The following is a 19835-nucleotide window of genomic DNA, read 5'->3' as shown; positions in this document are numbered from 1 at the left end:
ATATCACATTTTAGCATTCTGTGTATTGTTTCTTCCCCCCCCCCCCCCCTGAAATATATTATTCAGTGAAAAAAGTATGTGAAGTTATTGATTACCATAATAAAAGCTTGTCTAGATAAAAGGGTTTAAATTATTAATTTCAATTGATGGCATTATATGTTTGATGATATTTATTGAAATCAGAACTATGAATCATCAATGAAAACAAGCCAACTTTTCTCCTGCTGCATTTATATAGCTTCAAGATCATGCTTGCAGACAGCCCTGGGATCTGTCAAGGTGTTTTCAGTTCATCATTTGCCATTTGGTTTCCTGCTTGCAGACAGCCCTGCAATCTGAGTCAAGGTGTTTACGGCTGACGTTTTCAATTTGGTTCCCTGCTTGCAGACATCACTGCGATCTGTCAAGGTGTTTTCGGTTCAACATTTGCCATTTGGTTCCCTGCTTGCAGACAGCCCTGCGATCAGTCAAGGTGTTTACGGCTGACGTTTTCAATTTGGTTCCCTGCTTGCAGACAGCCCTGCGATCAGTCAAGGTGTTTACGGCTGACGTTTTCAATTTGGTTTCCTGCTTGCAGACAGCCCTGGGAATAGTCAAGGTTTTTACGGCTGACATTTCCAATTTGGTTCTCTGCTTGCAGACAGCCCTGCGATCAGTCAAGGTGTTTAGGGCTGACATTTGCAATTTGGTTCTCTGCTTGCAGACAGCCCTGCGATCAGTCAAGGTGTTTACGGCTGACATTTGCAATTTGGTTCTCTGCTTGCAGACAGCCCTGCGATCTGAGTCAAGGTGTTTTCGGTTGACTATTGTCAATTTGGTTCCCTGCTTGCAGACAGCCCTGCAATCTGTCAAGGTTTTTACGGCTGACATTTTCAATTTGGTTCTCTGCTTGGGCTGTGATGCAATAGGAAACATAACAAAAACAGTTTGCTAACATAAGCTACAGTGACCTCTCCGAGACTGAGCTCAGACTCAAGTGGCAAAACTGCAAATCTTCATAACAACATAACTTTTTTTTCGAGTTGAGTATTTATGATGAGATTTGCTGAATGTTATAACTAATTGAATCTGACATTTATTTTTGTAAAAATGAATGGAATAAAGATGATTCTGTATAATTTAAGAAATAATTTTTCTGAGTCTGAGTATGAAATCCGACTTGCCGTAATCTCGGCCCCTGAGGATGTACATGAGAGTGAATAGACATATACCGGTACTCTTGTCATTTGTATGTTTTAGAAAACCAGTCAATTTCTTTTTTGGAAAATGGTTGACAATTGAGCTGTTGCAGCGCTGCACCTCATTTGCTCAGTTGATTTAAATGTGTGTCCTAAGAGAATGAAACTGTGGTGCAAGAAGATTATAAGATTGATGCCAGGAATTTTCAGGGATCACTGCTAGAAATATATGTCAAAGGAAATCCTTGCTTACACGATTTTACGGATTTTCAGCTTAATGTGTTGAGCTGAGATTTCTTTCATCTTGACATCGTATTAAAAGTGTAAATTGGAAGAAAATTGCCTTAAGATATTTCCTTTATTTAAGTTTAAACTTTGTAAAATAATTATTGCTTTTCGGAAAGAGCTTATGTTACACAGTCAAGAAGAAAAATTGGTTAAAGTACATTTTGGAAATTCCCATGAAGTGAGTTAATTAAGTTTTAACTTAACAACACTTTTTCTGGGAAGGGGCAGGTATAAAATGCTAGCTCTATATAGTCTGACAATTGACAAATAATAAGTTCTTAAGTACCATTGTATTGTACTTCTTTTCCTTTTCTGTCTTCGAACACCATTCATTACCTTCTATTTCGAGGAAAGCGAACCGTAGAAATATTCTCCAAACAATTTTATTAAATGATATAGAACCATTCTAACAAATTGTGCTATAAATCAACAGCCAATATGCAGCCTTAAACAGTTTGTGTCCAGAAAAGGAAACTCTGATTAAAACTGATAAGATTTATTCCAGGAATTGTCATAAAATATTAGTCTGTGGGCATTGCCTGTTTGAAATGATCAGAGGTTTGTGCATTGCAGCAATAAAAGGAAATTATCTGATCAACACTTAAACCCTTTTTCCTTCCTCTGTTGCGCAAAAATGGGTGAATTAATTTGTCAAGGCCTTGGTGTCATTGTTGTAGTCGTCAACAGTATTGGCAGATGTATGGCAAGACCCATAACTCTAGAGACAAAAGGCACATGTATAGCAAGATCCATAACTCTAGAGACAATAGGCACATGTATAGCAAGACCCGTAACTCTAGAGACAATAGGCACATGTATAGCAAGACCTGTAACTCTAGAGACAATAGGCACATGTATAGCAAGACCTGTAACTCTAGAGACAATAGGCACATGTATAGCAAGACCCGTAACTCCAGAGACAAAGGCACATGTATAGCAAGACCCGTAACCCTGGAGACAATAGGCACATGTATAGCAAGACCCATAACTCTATAGACAATAGGCACATGTATATCAAGACACGTAACTCTAGAGACAATAGGCACATGTATAGCAAGACCTGTAACTCTAGAGACAATAGGCACATGTATAGCAAGACCTGTAACTCCAGAGACAAAGGCACATGTATAGCAAGACCCGTAACCCTGGAGACAATAGGCACATGTATAGCAAGACCCATAACTCTATAGACAATAGGCACATGTATATCAAGACCCGTAACTCTAGAGACAATAGGCACATGTATAGCAAGACCTGTAACTCTAGAGACAAAGGCACATGTATAGCAAGACCTGTAACTCCAGAGACAAAGGCACATGTATAGCAAGACCCGTAACCCTGGAGACAATAGGCACATGTATAGCAAGACCCATAACTCTATAGACAATAGGCACATGTATATCAAGACCCGTAACTCTAGAGACAATAGGCACATGTATAGCAAGACCTGTAACTCTAGAGACAAAGGCACATGTATAGCAAGACCCGTAACCCTGGAGACAATAGGCACATGTATATCAAGACCCGTAACTCTAGAGACAATAGGCACATGTATGGCAAGACCCATAACTCTAGAGACAATAGGCACATGTATATCAAGACCCGTAACCCTGGAGACAATAGGCACATGTATATCAAGACCCGTAACCCTGGAGACAATAGGCACATGTATATCAAGACCCGTAACCCTGGAGACAATAGGCTCATGTATATCAAGACCCGTAACTCTAGAGACAATAGGCACATGTATATCAAGACCCGTAACCCTGGAGACAATAGGCACATGTATATCAAGACCCGTAACCCTGGAGACAAAGGCACATGTATAGCAAGACCTGTAACTCTAGAGACAATAGGCACATGTATATCAAGACCCGTAACTCTAGAGACAAAAGGCACATGTATATCAAGACCCGTAACCCTGGAGACAATAGGCACATGTATATCAAGACCCGTAACTCTAGAGACAATAGGCACATGTATATCAAGACCCGTAACCCTGGAGACAATAGGCACATGTATATCAAGACCCGTAACCCTGGAGACAATAGGCACATGTATATCAAGACCCGTAACTCTAGAGACAATAGGCACATGTATAGCAAGACCTGTAACTCTAGAGACAATAGGCACATGTATAGCAAGACCTGTAACTCTAGAGACAAAGGCACATGTATAGCAAGACCCGTAACCCTGGAGACAATAGGCACATGTATATCAAGACCCGTAACTCTAGAGACAATAGGCACATGTATAGCAAGACCTGTAACTCTAGAGACAAAGGCACATGTATAGCAAGACCCGTAACCCTGGAGACAATAGGCACATGTATATCAAGACCCGTAACTCTAGAGACAATAGGCACATGTATAGCAAGACCTGTAACTCTAGAGACAAAGGCACATGTATAGCAAGACCCGTAACCCTGGAGACAAGAGGCACATGTATAGCAAGACCCATAACTCTACAGACAATTGGCACATGTATATCAAGACCCATAACTCAAGAGTCAAAAGGCACATGTAAATCAAGATCCATAACTCTATAGACAATTGGCACATGTATATCAAGACCCATAACTCTAGAGACAAAAGGCACATGTATATCAAGACCCATAACTCTAGAGACAAAAGGCACATGTATATCAAGACCCATAACTCTATAGACAATTGGCACATGTATATCAAGACCCATAACTCTAGAGACAATAGGCACATGTATAGCAAGACCTGTAACTCTAGAGACAATAGGCACATGTATAGCAAGACCCATAACTATAGAGACAAAAGGCACATGTATATCAAGACCCATAACTCTAGAGACAAAAGGCACATGTATATCAAGACCCATAACTCTAGAGACAAAAGGCACATGTATATCAAGACCCATAACTCTATAGACAAAAGGCACATGTATAGCAAGACATAGAACTCTGGCTTTTTAGTAATATGCTTGGCATTCGCCCTGTGCCGTTTTACAAGGTAGATAAAATACGCTGCTTACACTTTTTGCTTTAATAAACCGGGTGTAAATTTTATGTTACTGCTCCTGCAAATAGGTAGCGTCAACAAGTTTGCATGGGTCACAGGTTTCACTTATTGAAGAATACAGGCAGCTTATAAAATTTCTTTGGATATTCAGACAAATTTAGCTCCGCTAGGGATTTCATCATATGTGAATCTGTCATTCCCTTTCCTAACAGACATACTGAGATAAACATCTAGAAAGCAAGTTCAACCTTTCTACATAACATAACATAAGCAATGAGTATCCTGTTGATGATATAGGTTCAAGAATTGTCATATTCATGTCACTTGTTAATGGCATGTTTCTGGCCATTTAAGCCTTTTGAACATGATCAATAAAGACATTGGCACTAAGTTACATAGAGATACTACAAGATTTAGTAGTGGCTATGAATACTGTCAAACACTCCCAGCTTGTGTTTTTTGTAGCTTCATGTAGGTAATCGAGGATGTTGTATATGGCATTTGTCCAGACAGATTACAAAGGATTCAAAGTCACTGGCGTTTATCTGTAAAGGTCACAACAGTATCAGTATAAAAGTTATTTTCTTTTGTCTAGATAGAACATCAGTATCACTTTAACTGTCATTGTCCCAGAAATGTCACATTAGTATCAATATTACTGTCATTGGCCCAGAAATGTCACGTTACTGTCATTGTCCCAGAAATGTCACATCAGTATCACTTTAACTGTCATTGTCCCAGAAATGTCACATCAGTATCACTTTAACTGTCATTGTCCCAGAAATGTCAAATCAGTATCACTTTAACTGTCATTGTCCCAGAAATGTCAAATCAGTATCACTTTAACTGTCATTGTCTCAGAAATGTCAAATCAGTATCAATGTTACTGTCATTGTCTCAGAAATGTCACATCAGTATCAATGTTACTGTCATTGTCCCAGAAATGTCACATCAGTATCAATGTTACTGTCATTGTCCCAGAAATGTCACATCAGTATCAATGTTACTGTCATTGTCCCAGAAATGTCACATCGGTATCAATGTTACTGTCATTGTCCCAGAAATGTCACATCAGTATCAATGTTATTGTCATTGTCCCAGAAATGTCAAATCAGTATCACTTTAACTGTCATTGACCCAGAAATGTCAAATCAGTATCACTTTAACTGTCATTGTCCCAGAAATGTCAAATCAGTATCAATGTTACTGTCATTGTCCCAGAAATGTCACATCAGAAAGAGGACAAATAGATCCTATATGATTTACAAATAAAAGAAAAGGAGAAACTAAAGAAGCAGATGCAGAGAAGAAATAAAATGAAGCGAAATGAAGGAACAATAAAAGTCCAGAAAATGACAGACAGATTAAAAGAAGAAAGGTTAAAATGAGAAGGTATGAACACACACAGTTTAAGCAGCATCAGTTCAGAAAAGGCACAACATGCAAAACAACCCCTTCAGAGGGATTCCATGGCATGGGCCTCCACAATTAACCGTCTGGTAAAGAATGCCATACTGAAGTGAAGGTCTTAAAATAAGTCATGTTGTAGAAAATTACACAATTGGTGATGTCTGTCAGTCATAGTCATAAAAAAAGTAGGCACACCAACTAAATCAGGAAAAAAATAAAAAGGCATCTCCTATACACAAGCAATGCTAAGAATATGTAGAGTTGCAAGAAAAGTCTTTGGCAATTTGAGTGCCTAAAAATGGACCAAAGTGAAATTAAATCCTTGTGGAAACCAAAAGTTTCTTGAATTTATTTCTTGAATAATGCCTAATAAAATAGATACTTGATTCTATTGAGTAGGATGCCAAAGGCAAAGAGACATCTTTTAATTTAGACATCACATGTTCACAAAAGTGTTTAATGGTAAAAGGTGCATTGAGACCAAAAACTTTATTCCACTCTGTGGACATATTTTATTCCATTGTTTAGAAATTTAGTTTTGTAGACTCTAATGTAATCTTTCAAACATTTACAGTATTGTTTCAAGCTTTACTGAAAGTACAGTTCATCTTATCGTAAAAATGTTTACCAAGAAAAGTTAAGTTATAAAAATAATTACATAATTAAAAATATTACTTGCATTATGATTTGTCCCCTGTGCACCCTTTCCATTACATAACAAAGTACTAAACATGTATGAATTCTAGTACTTTATATTACCATTGATGATATTTTCATATATTTGGACTTAATAAGAAGTAATAAATGTTATATATGTGACTGTTTGCTGTAAGTTGTTCTCTTAGCCATTATTTTCCATTTGCATCATAACATGCTGTTGAATTTTGAAGAAATTTTGAGGAATACACTCTATCATATACACAGAAATGTCTTAAGTTGATCACAAATAATTTTTTATTAACATAAAAGATAAATGCATATTATATTGGCTTCCAATATGTGTCCCCAGAGTGTGCACCGAAAAATAGCTCAATTTTGAAATGAAAAATTTGGCAATTGTAAGTTACAATACATTCTTGAAATTTGGTATGTGGTCTATAAAGATGCATAAGGTGAGGTATATGTAGATTTTTCCCTTATTTGATTCTTGTTTTAATAATACAGCAAAAACTTTGTGAGGTAACAAAATTTTTTTGGTTTCAAATTTAGACAAAATGTGTTGATTTTTTTTATTTTTCTTAAACAACTGAGTTATTATGCACATGACTACACACAGGTACCAATTACTGATTATAAAATTCAGAAAAAGCATCTGATTTATGCTAGGTTCTTGTCATAAGACACTTTTATAAATCACCCATATTGTTAGAAATGTTCGCAATATTTGGATTTATGGTCAAAATAATATTTTTTTATTTGTATTTCCTGATACTTTCCCAAAGTTATTTCCGTGTAATTTGAAGTATTTACTTTCATTTAAAATAGGTGACAATCATGAAAACTGGTTTTGAATTTTCAACCCCTATGTCACACTTTTGCCTCATTATTTTGAAAAGCACCCACATCAGTATCAATGTTACTGTCATTGGCCAAGAAAGGCCACATCAGTATCAATGTTACTGTCATTGGCCAAGAAACTCAGCCACATCAGTATCAATGTTACTGTCATTGGCCAAGAAACTCAGCCACATCACTATCAATGTTACTGTCATTGGCCAAGAAAGGCCACATCAGTATCAATGTTACTGTCATTGGCCAAGAAAGGCCACATCAGTATCAATGTTACTGTCATTGGCCAAGAAAGGCCACATCAGTATCAATGTTACTGTCATTGGCCAAGAAAGGCCACATCAGTATCAATGTTACTGTCATTGGCCAAGAAAGGCCACATCAGTATCAATGTTATTGTCATATTGGTTTAGAAAATATTGAATAGTATAGAAGTTGCCAGGAAGATCCCATTTGTATACAATTAGGTTACTGGCATTTTCCAAGACTGTCATTTAGCATGGCATTGACATACTTCAAGAAATAATAACACCCAACTTGTAGTATGATACAATATAGACTGATATTTTATTTGACATTTGCAAAATCAGCATGCTTCTATTATCATAATTGGCACAGAATAATATGTCGGTAACAGCTGGGTGTTATTTTGTCAATTAGATATTTTTTTCTTTGTAATAAATCGAAAGACCACTTTTACCTAAAGATTTTTTATTGATGTGTTATTTAATACTCTGTTAACTTTCTCAAGAGCAAATTCATGAACACAAAGCCTGGTATCTTATTACTGGATCCAAATTGTATTGTATTCAGATTCAGATATCGAAAATGAAATAACAAAATAGATTATTTGAAGACACAATCCATGCTTTAGGCAAATCAAATGTATTGAAATTGAGATACAGAAAATTCGGGGATATATCTTTACTAAGCAAATCAAACGCCTCCGAAAGCAAGTAATTGCTTAGAATTGTGATACAGAAAATTTGTAAACATCTTGTATTTGGAGGAAATATATATGCTAAGTAAATCTAACGCCCCCAAGATTGGATAATGACACTGGACATTAGGGTCGAGGACTGCGCTGCTGAAAGAATCATTTCCCTGAAATAAATATGATTGCTCAGATTAGGCTCGTCGAGTCTCATTTGCCATCTCCCAATATGGCTGTAAGCAAGTTATATTGAATTTAGTTTTGGCTTCAATTAGGGCTTGCAAATTCTGTATAACATATTTGTGTCTCAAAACTCTTTAAGACTTTTATCAAGCTCCTGTTAGACTTTTTTACATATGTATATTGTTAGCAGAATTATTAGAGAATGTTGTTTTTGCATTGTATATTTGTATTGGTTTAAGTGTGGACAAGTTACATAGTAAGCACATTAAAATTAGATGTCTTAATGACCAAGGTTACTTTTTCAATGTCAAGGTCATAGAACAGTTTTGTACATTAACACCCTGTAGTTTTTTTCACTCGGTATTTCCTTTAAAATCATAATATATTATTATGTTACTCTTTGACTTTTAGAGTATTAGTTCAATTTGACTTTTTAAAGTAAATGCAAAAATTGGGTCTTTTTCAATTTCATTTTTCACAAAATAATGAAGACTAAAAAGTTAACCCCCTGAAAATATTTGTGTAGATACTCCTTACATTAAATGTAAACAATTGAAGGAATTGTTCACTGAACTACCTTTGCTTAATTGCTAAAAAAAGTTCAACCAAGAATGTTTTCAGTTGAGCAGAAGTGTGTCTTCAGTTTTATGTCAGTGAAATGTTTATGTTAAATAGCTTAATTGTAGTTGCCTTTTACTTTTCTTATTGCAAGTTTACAAGCATCATTTTGTCTGTTAAATTTGTTAAACGCACAAAAACATTACTATTAAAGTAAAGGAATTTCAGTTTTTGCCCCGGGTAGTGATTTGAAATCTAAAATAAAGATAATTATTTGAAACATTGGATAAACAGATTAAAGAATGCTATTGGTGTAATACTGGAAGAAACATACCCAAGGCCGGGACTGAACATCATTTTCAGAAAGAGTACTGCTTTTAATTTCTGAGAAATGCCAGAAATGATTTCCTAGGTGATCGTGCTCCCAGAACCCTTATGCAGGACAGGCTTGGAGGTTACTTGTCCCTTGACCCCTTTAGCTGGACATGGGTCAGGAAAGCAGGACCACTGCACTGGACATCTCCCCCTTACTTCTCCAGCAAGACATATATAACCTGAGAAATAAATAATTTCCAAATTAATTCATCTAATTTTGTATATATTTCAGGGTGTAGAACATCTAAGCTGGCTGGGATTATTTAAGGACATCAGTTCTGGGACTTCATTACAGCCATTTTGGGACAAGCGTGCGTTACAACGGAACGATGACCATGATAAACACATCTACGAAAAGTACATACGTATGAGGTGCGAATTTTATTGTATATTTGAACATTTCTTTATGCTTTTGTAATGTAGACATTTATAGCTCAATAAAAAGTTGAGGTAACTCACAGTCTTTATCATAGCTTTAAATTCAAGGCTTTTCCTTCTTGCCAAAACATTTGAAACTTGGTAAACGCATACCAATTTGATGTTCAAGGCCCGTTAGTCTTGATTTGATAATTGTCAAGTTTAATATTGCTCCTCAATTGACTGAGAATAATGGGCAAAATTAACTTGATCAAAAATTATTGGTAAAAATAAAATATGTCTACATAAATCACATATGAGGGCTTCCATTATTTGAATCAGTGATGAAGTACTTATGTATGGGACTTTCTTTATTTCATCAACCACTGGAAACTTTGCCTTAAACTGCCATATAGGTTGTTATGTTGTTATGTTGCCTGCATGACATTGGGAGCATAATATATATATATATAGTCTGTTGTCCTGATTAATCAGCAGTGTTGTCACACTTTAATTTCCACTCTCTAGGTTATTCAATCTTTACCAAACTTGGGTACAATGTTTATTGACATTATATCACGACTGAGTTAAATCAACAACCAGATCACACAATCAACTCCAGAGTTAATTTGGCTGTTTAATAAACAAAATTTTACCAATTTTATTCACATTCCAAAAAATGGGCAATGCCAGCAGGAAACATATTCAATTTGCAAAAGCTAAGTTTGCCTTTGGGAAAACATTTTTTGATTAGTTACCTGAGCTAGCAAACATCTGATATTTATGAGATTTTTTATAAAGATTTATAGTGTTTTCATTGCTTTATATCTCACATAGTTAAACAAAATGGCTATTCTCTTTCAAAATATTATTATAAGATAGAAAGAGATAAGGTAATTAACATCACATCTACTCAGAAATTTGACAAGAGTTCACTTTTAAATATATTATCAAATTTCCAACATTACAATCAATGTTTGTTAATAATATTTTTTTTTCTTCTTTGTCAGCATTTTCATCATTGCCATCACTATCATCACCAGGGCTTCTAAAAACCGGCAATTTGCCGGTCTGGACCGATTTTGACCAAGTGTAAAAAAAAATCGGTCCGAAATTTTCTAATTTTTTTTGTAATTTCGGTCCAAAACGACTAAGTCAGTAAAAGATGTAGAAATTGTAATACACAAACATTCATGGGTCATTCACACATTCAAAACTACATCCAATAGGTCATAAAAGTGTCTTGGTTACTATGAGACCGATGCGACCAGTAGCTTTTTCCGCTACGCTGATCACTCTATAGCCTATCTGTTAATTAGCAGACGCTTGCAATCGGTCCAATCACGTGTTTTGGTATAAGCAGAAGACACAATTAAACAAACTATGTGTTAATTATCTCCTTGCAGCTTTCCTGATTAAGTGTTAAAATCGGTCCATATTTTCACATGGCAATATGCTATATGTCGTCGTCGGTCATTACATGATATCCGTTTGTTGACTACAAAACGGTTAAATTTAAATTGTTATAATTTAAAAGAACCATTGCTGGTTAAAAACGGCTTTAAAGATAAATGCATGTTATTGTTAATTCGTGAAAGCATTAAAATACCGAATGAATTAACGTAATAATATATAGGATATCAACAGCGATACGCTTGATTAACTACATAGTCTGACAGCTGAGTCTGCCGCTTACGTCATATTTATTCGCAGTAATGAAAAAATCATTGTCGATATCACACTTTAAGCTTGTTGCCCCAATTATAAATCTATATATATACTATTATTCAAGATTATCAGTTGAATGTTGACCCACTAAAGAAGCATTAAGCAAATAAATCATAATACTGTTTCACTTTTTGTCGTCTGACCGCCTCCTGACAGCCACAGTTAATTACGATCACAGTCTTTCTTGTTAGAAACGCCGCAGAACTCGATGAGAATCTCATTTGAATTAAACTTGTATCAATGACTATCCGAATCAGCTATGCTGGCTCTAGAGCCCTGTTACGAATTGCCACATGGCAAAAAATATTGAAAGAAAAGACGTCGCGAAAATGTAAGACATTTCTATAAAATCGGACTATTGAACAGGTCTTTCTTTTGTGTGTGTGTGTGTGGGGGGGGGGGGGTCGTCGCCGGGTCCGGACCGATTGAGGTTCCAAAGTTTTAGAAGCCCTGATCATCACCATCACCATCATCATCATCATCATCATCATCATCATCATCATCATCATCACCAACACCACCACCGCTCTACCATCACCACTTTTATACCCTGAAATCAACATAACTTTGGATTTATTTAGGAGTTGTATTAATTTTGTGAGTACTCACTGGAAGGCAAAAGTAAATGGAATTTTTTCTCATACTTACCTTGTAGTAACGTTAAGTGTATGATTATTTTTATTGACATATCATATTTATATGGGAATTTTGCAGAGTGATATCTGTTGAATGAAATAAATAATCACCTGCTGTCGAGCTAATGCACAGCATTTAAGCTTAGAATGTCTAACCTTTTCATAAATTGTGACAAATTCTTATTTAATGCTGATTTTATTGTATCTGAACAGTACATAATTCAGAGGATTTTGCCAAACAGTTGATTTGAGTTTATTCTGTTTTTTAGATAAATATATCTCATACTTTTTTGTGGCTTCTGTTTTTCGAAGAAAAAAAGTTAATGTATTGGAATAGCCTTGATAGCTCTGATGTTGTTGTCTGCAGCAAACACTAAAACTGAAACCTTGAATATACCTAAAAAAAACTGTGAATGATTTTGAACTTGGAACACATGTTGCTAGAGACAATACACACACATACAGAAAGGCCCATAACTCTGACTTTTGTAATTGTCAAGCTATGTCCCTTGTTTGATTGTGTGTAATGCTTTTAAATCAATTTAAAAAAAAAAAAAAAAAAAAAACCATCAATGTCTTGAATGGGTAGTTTAGTTCTAATAAAGGTTTATTTTTCCACAATATTTGTAAAAAAAAACAGTTTTGCCAATAAGCTGTACTGGTAAATGTTTTGTTCCATTCAAGTATAATTTATGGATGCATGTGGAATGACAGTACTTCTATACATTTCTGAAAAAAATATAACATCAGGACATTTTTGGTTTGACTATTCAAAGAATAAGGAGGCTATTATACTAACTACTCGCCCCAGCATCTGCTTCAGCGGCTGGTTAAAGTTTGAGAACAAGTTGACATTTTCATAACAACATTACCCTTCATTCACTTCACTTAATACTTCACATAGTTGTTCAGGACCATCACACAATGAGGTTACAAGCTCCATACTATCCTCAATACAAATTATAGCCCCTGATTGACTTAGGTTGTTACGTCAAAGATTTAGAGCACTCTGTGTCAAGTTAAAGTTTGTTGGCAAGTTCGGATTTTTTCTTATAACTTCTATTATACCCTTCATTTAATTGGCTTTATACTTCACACAATTATTTATGACTATCTTACAATTAGGTTTCATAACGCCATTTCATATTAAAACAAATTATGGCCCCTGATTGACTAAGGACTTAAGTTGAAGTTTTAGGGCACAGTGTGTCCTTTCATGGGATTGTGTTTGGGCAAGGTCACTGTTACTAAAAATATAAAAATGGTTAGTACTGCTGTCATTAACATTTATTAGGGTTATAATTTACATGCCATATTCCCCGGCGGGGGGGGGGGGGGGGGAATCCGCCGGAATTACGACCCATCACCGGGTCGCAATATCCTCTGGATTTTTTTTTATTTTTTTTAAACTTGCTTAAGGTTTACAGTGGAAAGCATCCATAATATTATGAGTGTGAAATTCCATGAAGGACCATGATGACTTAGTCCAAAAATTATTGTAATTAGAGTGTATTTCTGTATTTATTCTTATATTATAAATGCAGATATTGCTCAAAATTTTGCCGTGTAAAAATGCCCTGGTGTAATATCAAAATCTCCTGGAATTCAGACCAAAATCCCCTGGGAAGCCTCTCAGAAATATGGCATGTATGGGTTAATATGTTGTGACTGAACTTGGTATATTGAAAGAGTTGATGGAGACCTTTCATGGGATTGCATTTGTGGTAAAGGTCAGTGTTACTAAAAATAGAAAACAGTTGGTACCAACTAACTTTAGTTAGGGTTGGCATAATTATTGAGAACTTGTTATTTCAGGAAGAATTTATAGGGGACTGTCATGGGATTGCATTTCGGGGCTCTAGGTTTAAGGTCAAGGTCAAGGTAACTGATAAAAGAAAAAAAAGTTGAACATGAATCACACAAGGAAGACTGAAATTCTTCTGTCAATCATTGAAAACCTTGTTTCATTGCATTGCAGCATTTCTTTATTTTCTTTTTAATTTGACTTACTTATTGTTTTTCGACTGGCACATATTACATCATTGTTGTATACATTTCTAAGACAAAGCAGCATATGGTCAAACACGCTGCTGTACGACTGCTCTTGATATTTTGTATAACAGTCAAGTACAGATCACATATTTCACACATGTTTTATATCTTGGCTCCATTCAGGTTAAAGGCAAAACTCACTAAGATTGGGCTTCCTTCTATACCCAAGGAAACACTGTACATCATTGATGGTGTCACACTTTAATTTCCCCTCCCTAACTTTACCATTTGTTATCCAATTGTTACAAAACTAGGTGACAATGTTTATTGGCATGATATCGCGACAGAGTTAAATCAACAGCCAGATCACACAATCAACTCAAAGGTTAAATTGGCCCTTGAATGATAAAAAATTGACAAGTTTGGTGATGATAATTGAGGCTAATTTCATAAGGCCCTGATAAGATCTATTTGTAAATTAGGTTGTTTAAAAGTCTTTGACATAACCTGTGAAAATTGATTAATAAATAGATCTAGGTAAATCAATTGAGGGCTTCAAACATTTGAGTCAGTGAGAGAGGTGAAAAACAACTTATCCGTGAGGCCAGGCCTCATTCCACCAATGCTGTGTATCGCAATATTTAACAAGACAACTGGCAAGTAGAGTTGCCTAGACTGGTAGGAAGGATACTTTTGACAGTTTATGTTTGATTCAGTTGAGTACAATTCACAGGAGAGGTATGACAGTATTTACAGAAGCTGAAGTTAAACAATGTGTTTGAAAATTGACCATATATCTTGAATGCAAAAATAAAAACAAAAACGTCTTGACAAATTTACTTTTCTATTTCAACACAGGGGACAGGTTATGACAGTATGAAATACAAAACTGACTTTCTACAACAGTAACTAGCAATAAACATTTGCATAGACTGGTTTAAATACATACTTGATTTTTTTTGTGTGTGTGTGTTTCAGTCAAGTACAGATCACAGACGAGGTACGGCAGTATTTACGGAAGCCAACATTCGACAACTGGCAGTGGGATGATCCCGAGATGCTTGTCTTGTTACAACAGATGTACATTGACCTCGGCTTCCTTTCAAAGTTCAACATTGAGGTATGGCTCTGATCTAGGCTTACTTCAAAGTTCAACATTTAGGTATGGCTCTGATCAAGGCTTCCTTTCAAAGTTCAACATTCAGGTATGGCTCTGATCAAGGCTTACTTCAAAGTTCAACACTAGGTATGGCTCTCATCAAGGCTTATATCAAAGTTCAACATTCAGGTATGGCTCTCATCAAGGCTTATGTCAAAGTTCAACATTCAGGTATGGCTCTCATCAAGGCTTCCTTTCAAAGTTCAACATTCAGGTATGGCTCTCATCAAGGCTTCCTTTCAAAGTTCAACATTCAGGTTTGGCTCTGATCTAGGCTTACTTCAAAGTTCAACATTTAGGTATGGCTCTGATCAAGGATTCCTTTCAAAGTTCAACATTGAGGTATGGCTCGGATCAAGGCTTCCTTTCAAAGTTCAACATTGAGGTATGGCTCTGATCAAGGCTTCCTTTCAAAGTTCAACATTGAGGTATGGCTCTGATCAAGGATTCCTTTCAAAGTTTAGCATTGAGGTATGGCTCTGATCAAGGCTTCCTTTCAACGTTCAACGTTGCGGTATGGCGCTGATCTAGGCTGCCTTTCAAAGTTCACTTTTGAGGTATGGCTCTGATCAAGGGTTCTTATCCAGTTCAGTGTTGAGGTATGGCTCTGATCTAGGCTTCTTATCCAGTTCAATGTTAAGGTAAGGCTCTGACCTAGGCTTCTTTACCAGTTCAATGTTGAGGTATGGATCTGACCTAGGCTTCTTTTCCAGTTCAATGTTAAGGTAAGGCTCGGACATAGGCTTCTTATCCAGTTCAATGTTGAGGTATGGATCTGACCTAGGCTTCTTATCCAGTTCAATGTTGAGGTATGGCTATTATCTAGGCTTCTTATCCAGTTCAATGTTGAGGTATGGCTCTGATCTAGGCTTCTTATCCAGTTCAATGTTAAGGTAAGGCTAGGACCTAGGCTTCTTTACCAGTTCAATGTTGAGGTATGGATCTGACCTAGGGCTTCTTTACCAGTTCAATGTTGAAGTATGGATCTGACCTAGGCTTCTTTACCAGTTCAATGTTGAGGTAAGGCTCTGCCTTAGGCTCCTTTACTAGTTCAATGTTGAGGTATGGATCTGACCTAGGGCTTCTTTACCAGTTCAATGTTGAGGTATGGATCTGACCTAGGCTTCTTTACCAATTCAATGTTGAGGTAAGGCTCTGCCTTAGGCTTCTTAACTAGTTTAATGTTGAGATATGGCTCTGACTTAGGCTTCTTTAACAGTTTAATGTTGAGGTAAGGCTCTGACTTAGGCTTCTTTAACAGTTTAATGTTGAGATATGGCTCTGACTTAGGCTTCTTTAACAGTTTAATGTTGAGATATGGCTCTGACTTAGGCTTCTTTACCAGTTCAATGTTGAGGTAAGGCTCTGCCTTAGGCTTCTTTACTAGTTCAATGTTGAGGTATGGATCTGACCTAGGGCTTCTTTACCAGTTCAATGTTGAGGTATGGATCTGACCTAGGCTTCTTTACCAGTTCAATGTTGAGGTAAGGTTCTGCCTTAGGCTTCTTTACTAGTTCAATGTTGAGGTATGGATCTGACCTAGGCTTCTTTACTAGTTCAATGTTGAGGTATGGATCTGACCTAGGGCTTCTTTACCAGTTCAATGTTGAGGTATGGCTCTGGCTTTGGCTTCTTTACTTGTTCAATGTGAGGTATTGTTCTGACCTAGGGCTTCTTTACCAGTTCAATGTTGAGGTATGGCTCTGACCTTGGCTTCTTTACCAGTTCAATGTTGAGGTATGGATCTGACCTAGGGCTTCTTTACCAGTTCAATGTTGAGGTATAGCTCTGACTTAGGCTTCTTTACCAATTCAATGTTGAGGTAAGGCTCTGACCTAGTCTTCTTTACCAATTCAATTTTGAGGTATGGCTTCTTTACACGTTCAATGTTAAAGTATAGTTCTGACGTTGAAATGCAATATGCAATTAGATGATTCCCTTATTACATTAGAGTGTTAAACATCAAGGAGGACTGTTATCACAGTATTAGGGTATTCATTAAAAATATCAATCTGGAATGATGAAAAAGGCTCAGATATTTCTATAAGTGAGACAAGAAAAATGGAACATAAAGATGAAAAACTGTTTTCTTTCATCATTGAGGTAGCTTTTCATGATAAAGCATGTTTCTTTGTAAGTTAGAGGAGAAGGCTTCAAACAGCATGGAAAAAATGATCTTGTTCTGCTCTGACAATCTCCTCTATCGTACTTTTCAAGTTGAATGCAAAAATATGATTATTTATGAAGCAATGTTCAGTTGGCATAAACATTGTAAAGCTGATTTAATAATTTACGGATTACGACAGCTTTAGCTTGATTTTGTCAGAGTTTGTGTGTTACTCTAATACAAAAACAAGGCCATTATATTGTGCTTATCTGCAGAAAGCAGATTTTTTGTGAAATATTCCTGAAGAAATAGATGTTAAGTTTGCTGAAAGCTGATCTCAAAATGTGGACGGCCTTTAGGTCTTAGTTTAATACTGGCTTATGTGTGATTTCCAAACCAAAACATGGCAATTATTATGTATTTATCAGCTACAGTTCAGGTTTTCTGCACGAATGAACCTGCTTCAATCACTTCCGCTTTAACAAATGATGCCATTATTGCTTGTAACATTAAGAGCCCTTCACGGTAATGCATTGCTAGGATTCCTGGGTAGAGCAGTATGCTATGTGTCTGAGGACCTTATAAAATGAAGAGGTTTTTTCTGTTAACTCAGTTATTATAGTCTACACGCAGTTTGTTACCAAAATGACAGCAACAACTTAAATTTGCTGTGTGGGTTGAAATCATTGCTGACCAGATTTTGTTTAAAGATTTTGTTAATGCAGAATTCTGTTAAACCTTGGGGAGCACTAAAATACATAGGATACAAGTGCATGAAAGTTAAAGCACATGTTTCCATTGACCCCATGCGTCTAGTATGTGTATGTTTACCCATCAATACTAAGTATTAGTAAAGTTATGGCCCTTGGTCATCAAAGAAAAAAGTAGCATCATCCTGACAGCATCATCCATTGCTCCTGTTTCAGATGTACATGTGTAATCAATACTAAATTTTAAAAATAGTGGCAATTACGTCGGGTTGTTTAATTTTATTTGCCTACAGATCTTCTAGTAAACATGCTCATCAGTGGGCAAATAACAATATTGCAATATGGTGGCTTGCAATATGGTGGCGTTCCTACGTTACACGTAAAGAGGTTGATTATCTCACGTTGAATTAAGGTTGAACAATATTTATGAAATAGCACTCCTTGGACAATTGTGTATTTTCAGTTACCGGTGCTACAGACATGGTTGTTTGAGATCTACCGGAGCTACAATTCCGTGCCTTTCCACAACTTTAAACACTGCTTTATGGTCACACAGATGGTATGTACAGGTTAGTGTTCTTAATCAGGGCATTTGTCTAGTCTCAGGTGACAGGTGCCTTAGTCCGAATAAAAGAGTTTCAAAGGACTTTTTATACGCCTGTTCATAGAATGGAACTTTTTAAAGTTTCACCTAGGGCTAGTCGAGCCTCCTGAGAGTTGATGCCCTTTTATTATAGAATTTATCTACAATCAGTGTTGTCTGATCAATAACTTTAGAAGCCTTTATCCAATAATCACCATATTTGGTCAGAATCTGTATGGGAATTTTATCAAGTTCGTAAACAAGCCATAGTGCTTGAGTTATTGCACTTTAATTATAAAAAATACCTAAAATTGGTCTTGTCCAGTGAATAACTTAAGAACCCTTTGTCCAATCATCACTAAATTTGGTCAAAATGTGTATCGGCAGAATATCTTGAACAAGTTTGTTAAACAGCCAAATTCCTTAAATCAATGGAGAGTGATTGCCCTTAGATTGGCAAAAACTGTATTACAGTTATCCTGAGCATATTACAGATGCACATGGTTTGACATTATCCTATGTATATTACAGTTATATACTGTGAAATCATTTATATTCGTTGGCATGAAATTTCGTGGTTTGCTGAAACAATTCAATTTCGTGGGTACTTGAATTCGTGGTTTTCATTTTTTTTTTTAAAAATCGAAACTGCGATCGTTTGCATTATCTCCAAGCGCTGGTCAGTGATTTTTGTCTTCTACGTTCACGCGGTTTATGACACTTGCTAAAGTGGTACGACATGCCAATCACATACCCATGTCAATTATCGATTTAATTGGAAATTTAGGTCATAAAAGAAGATGTACCCTGATTATAAATACAGACAGGCGAAGCAATTGAATACCAATTAAGAATGTTGCAAACTGTGAAAACACTGAGAAGGTCCGTATATTTCAGAGAACAATACCAAAGATAGCTAATTTTTACAAATTTAATCACTTTGAATATCATATCATTTCATATCATAATTTCAATATTTATTCACACGTTTTTGTTTAATGCGTGTATTGAACGCGTTGTTTTGCACATTGGGTGCTGACAGAACCTCCAATGTAATTGATTAATTATTTCATAAAAGAAACAAATCGAGAACCGACATTCATCACTTACATCTTGTTAGCCTGGAGATTTTCATGAAC

The 19835-nt window shown here is 36.0% G+C and overlaps 1 protein-coding gene across 7 annotated transcripts in view; it reads left to right on the top strand.

The window, feature by feature from the left end:
• Window positions 1–19835, top strand: part of LOC128246764 (high affinity cGMP-specific 3',5'-cyclic phosphodiesterase 9A-like) — a 75394-nt gene that overhangs the window by 36659 nt on the left and 18900 nt on the right. For all 7 annotated transcript variants that reach the window (XM_052965184.1, XM_052965183.1, XM_052965186.1 and 4 more), the window contains exons 5-7: window positions 9658–9797; window positions 15116–15257; window positions 18577–18672. In XM_052965184.1, the coding sequence (XP_052821144.1) occupies window positions 9658–9797; window positions 15116–15257; window positions 18577–18672 (378 nt within the window). The remainder of the gene's footprint in view (window positions 1–9657; window positions 9798–15115; window positions 15258–18576; window positions 18673–19835) is intronic.

Source organism: Mya arenaria, chromosome 9, assembly GCF_026914265.1.
Source record: "Mya arenaria isolate MELC-2E11 chromosome 9, ASM2691426v1".
Classification (NCBI taxonomy): Eukaryota; Metazoa; Mollusca; class Bivalvia; order Myida; family Myidae; genus Mya; species Mya arenaria.
The sequence above is the reverse complement of the archived record's forward strand: the minus strand, read 5'-3'. Positions and strand labels throughout refer to the sequence as shown.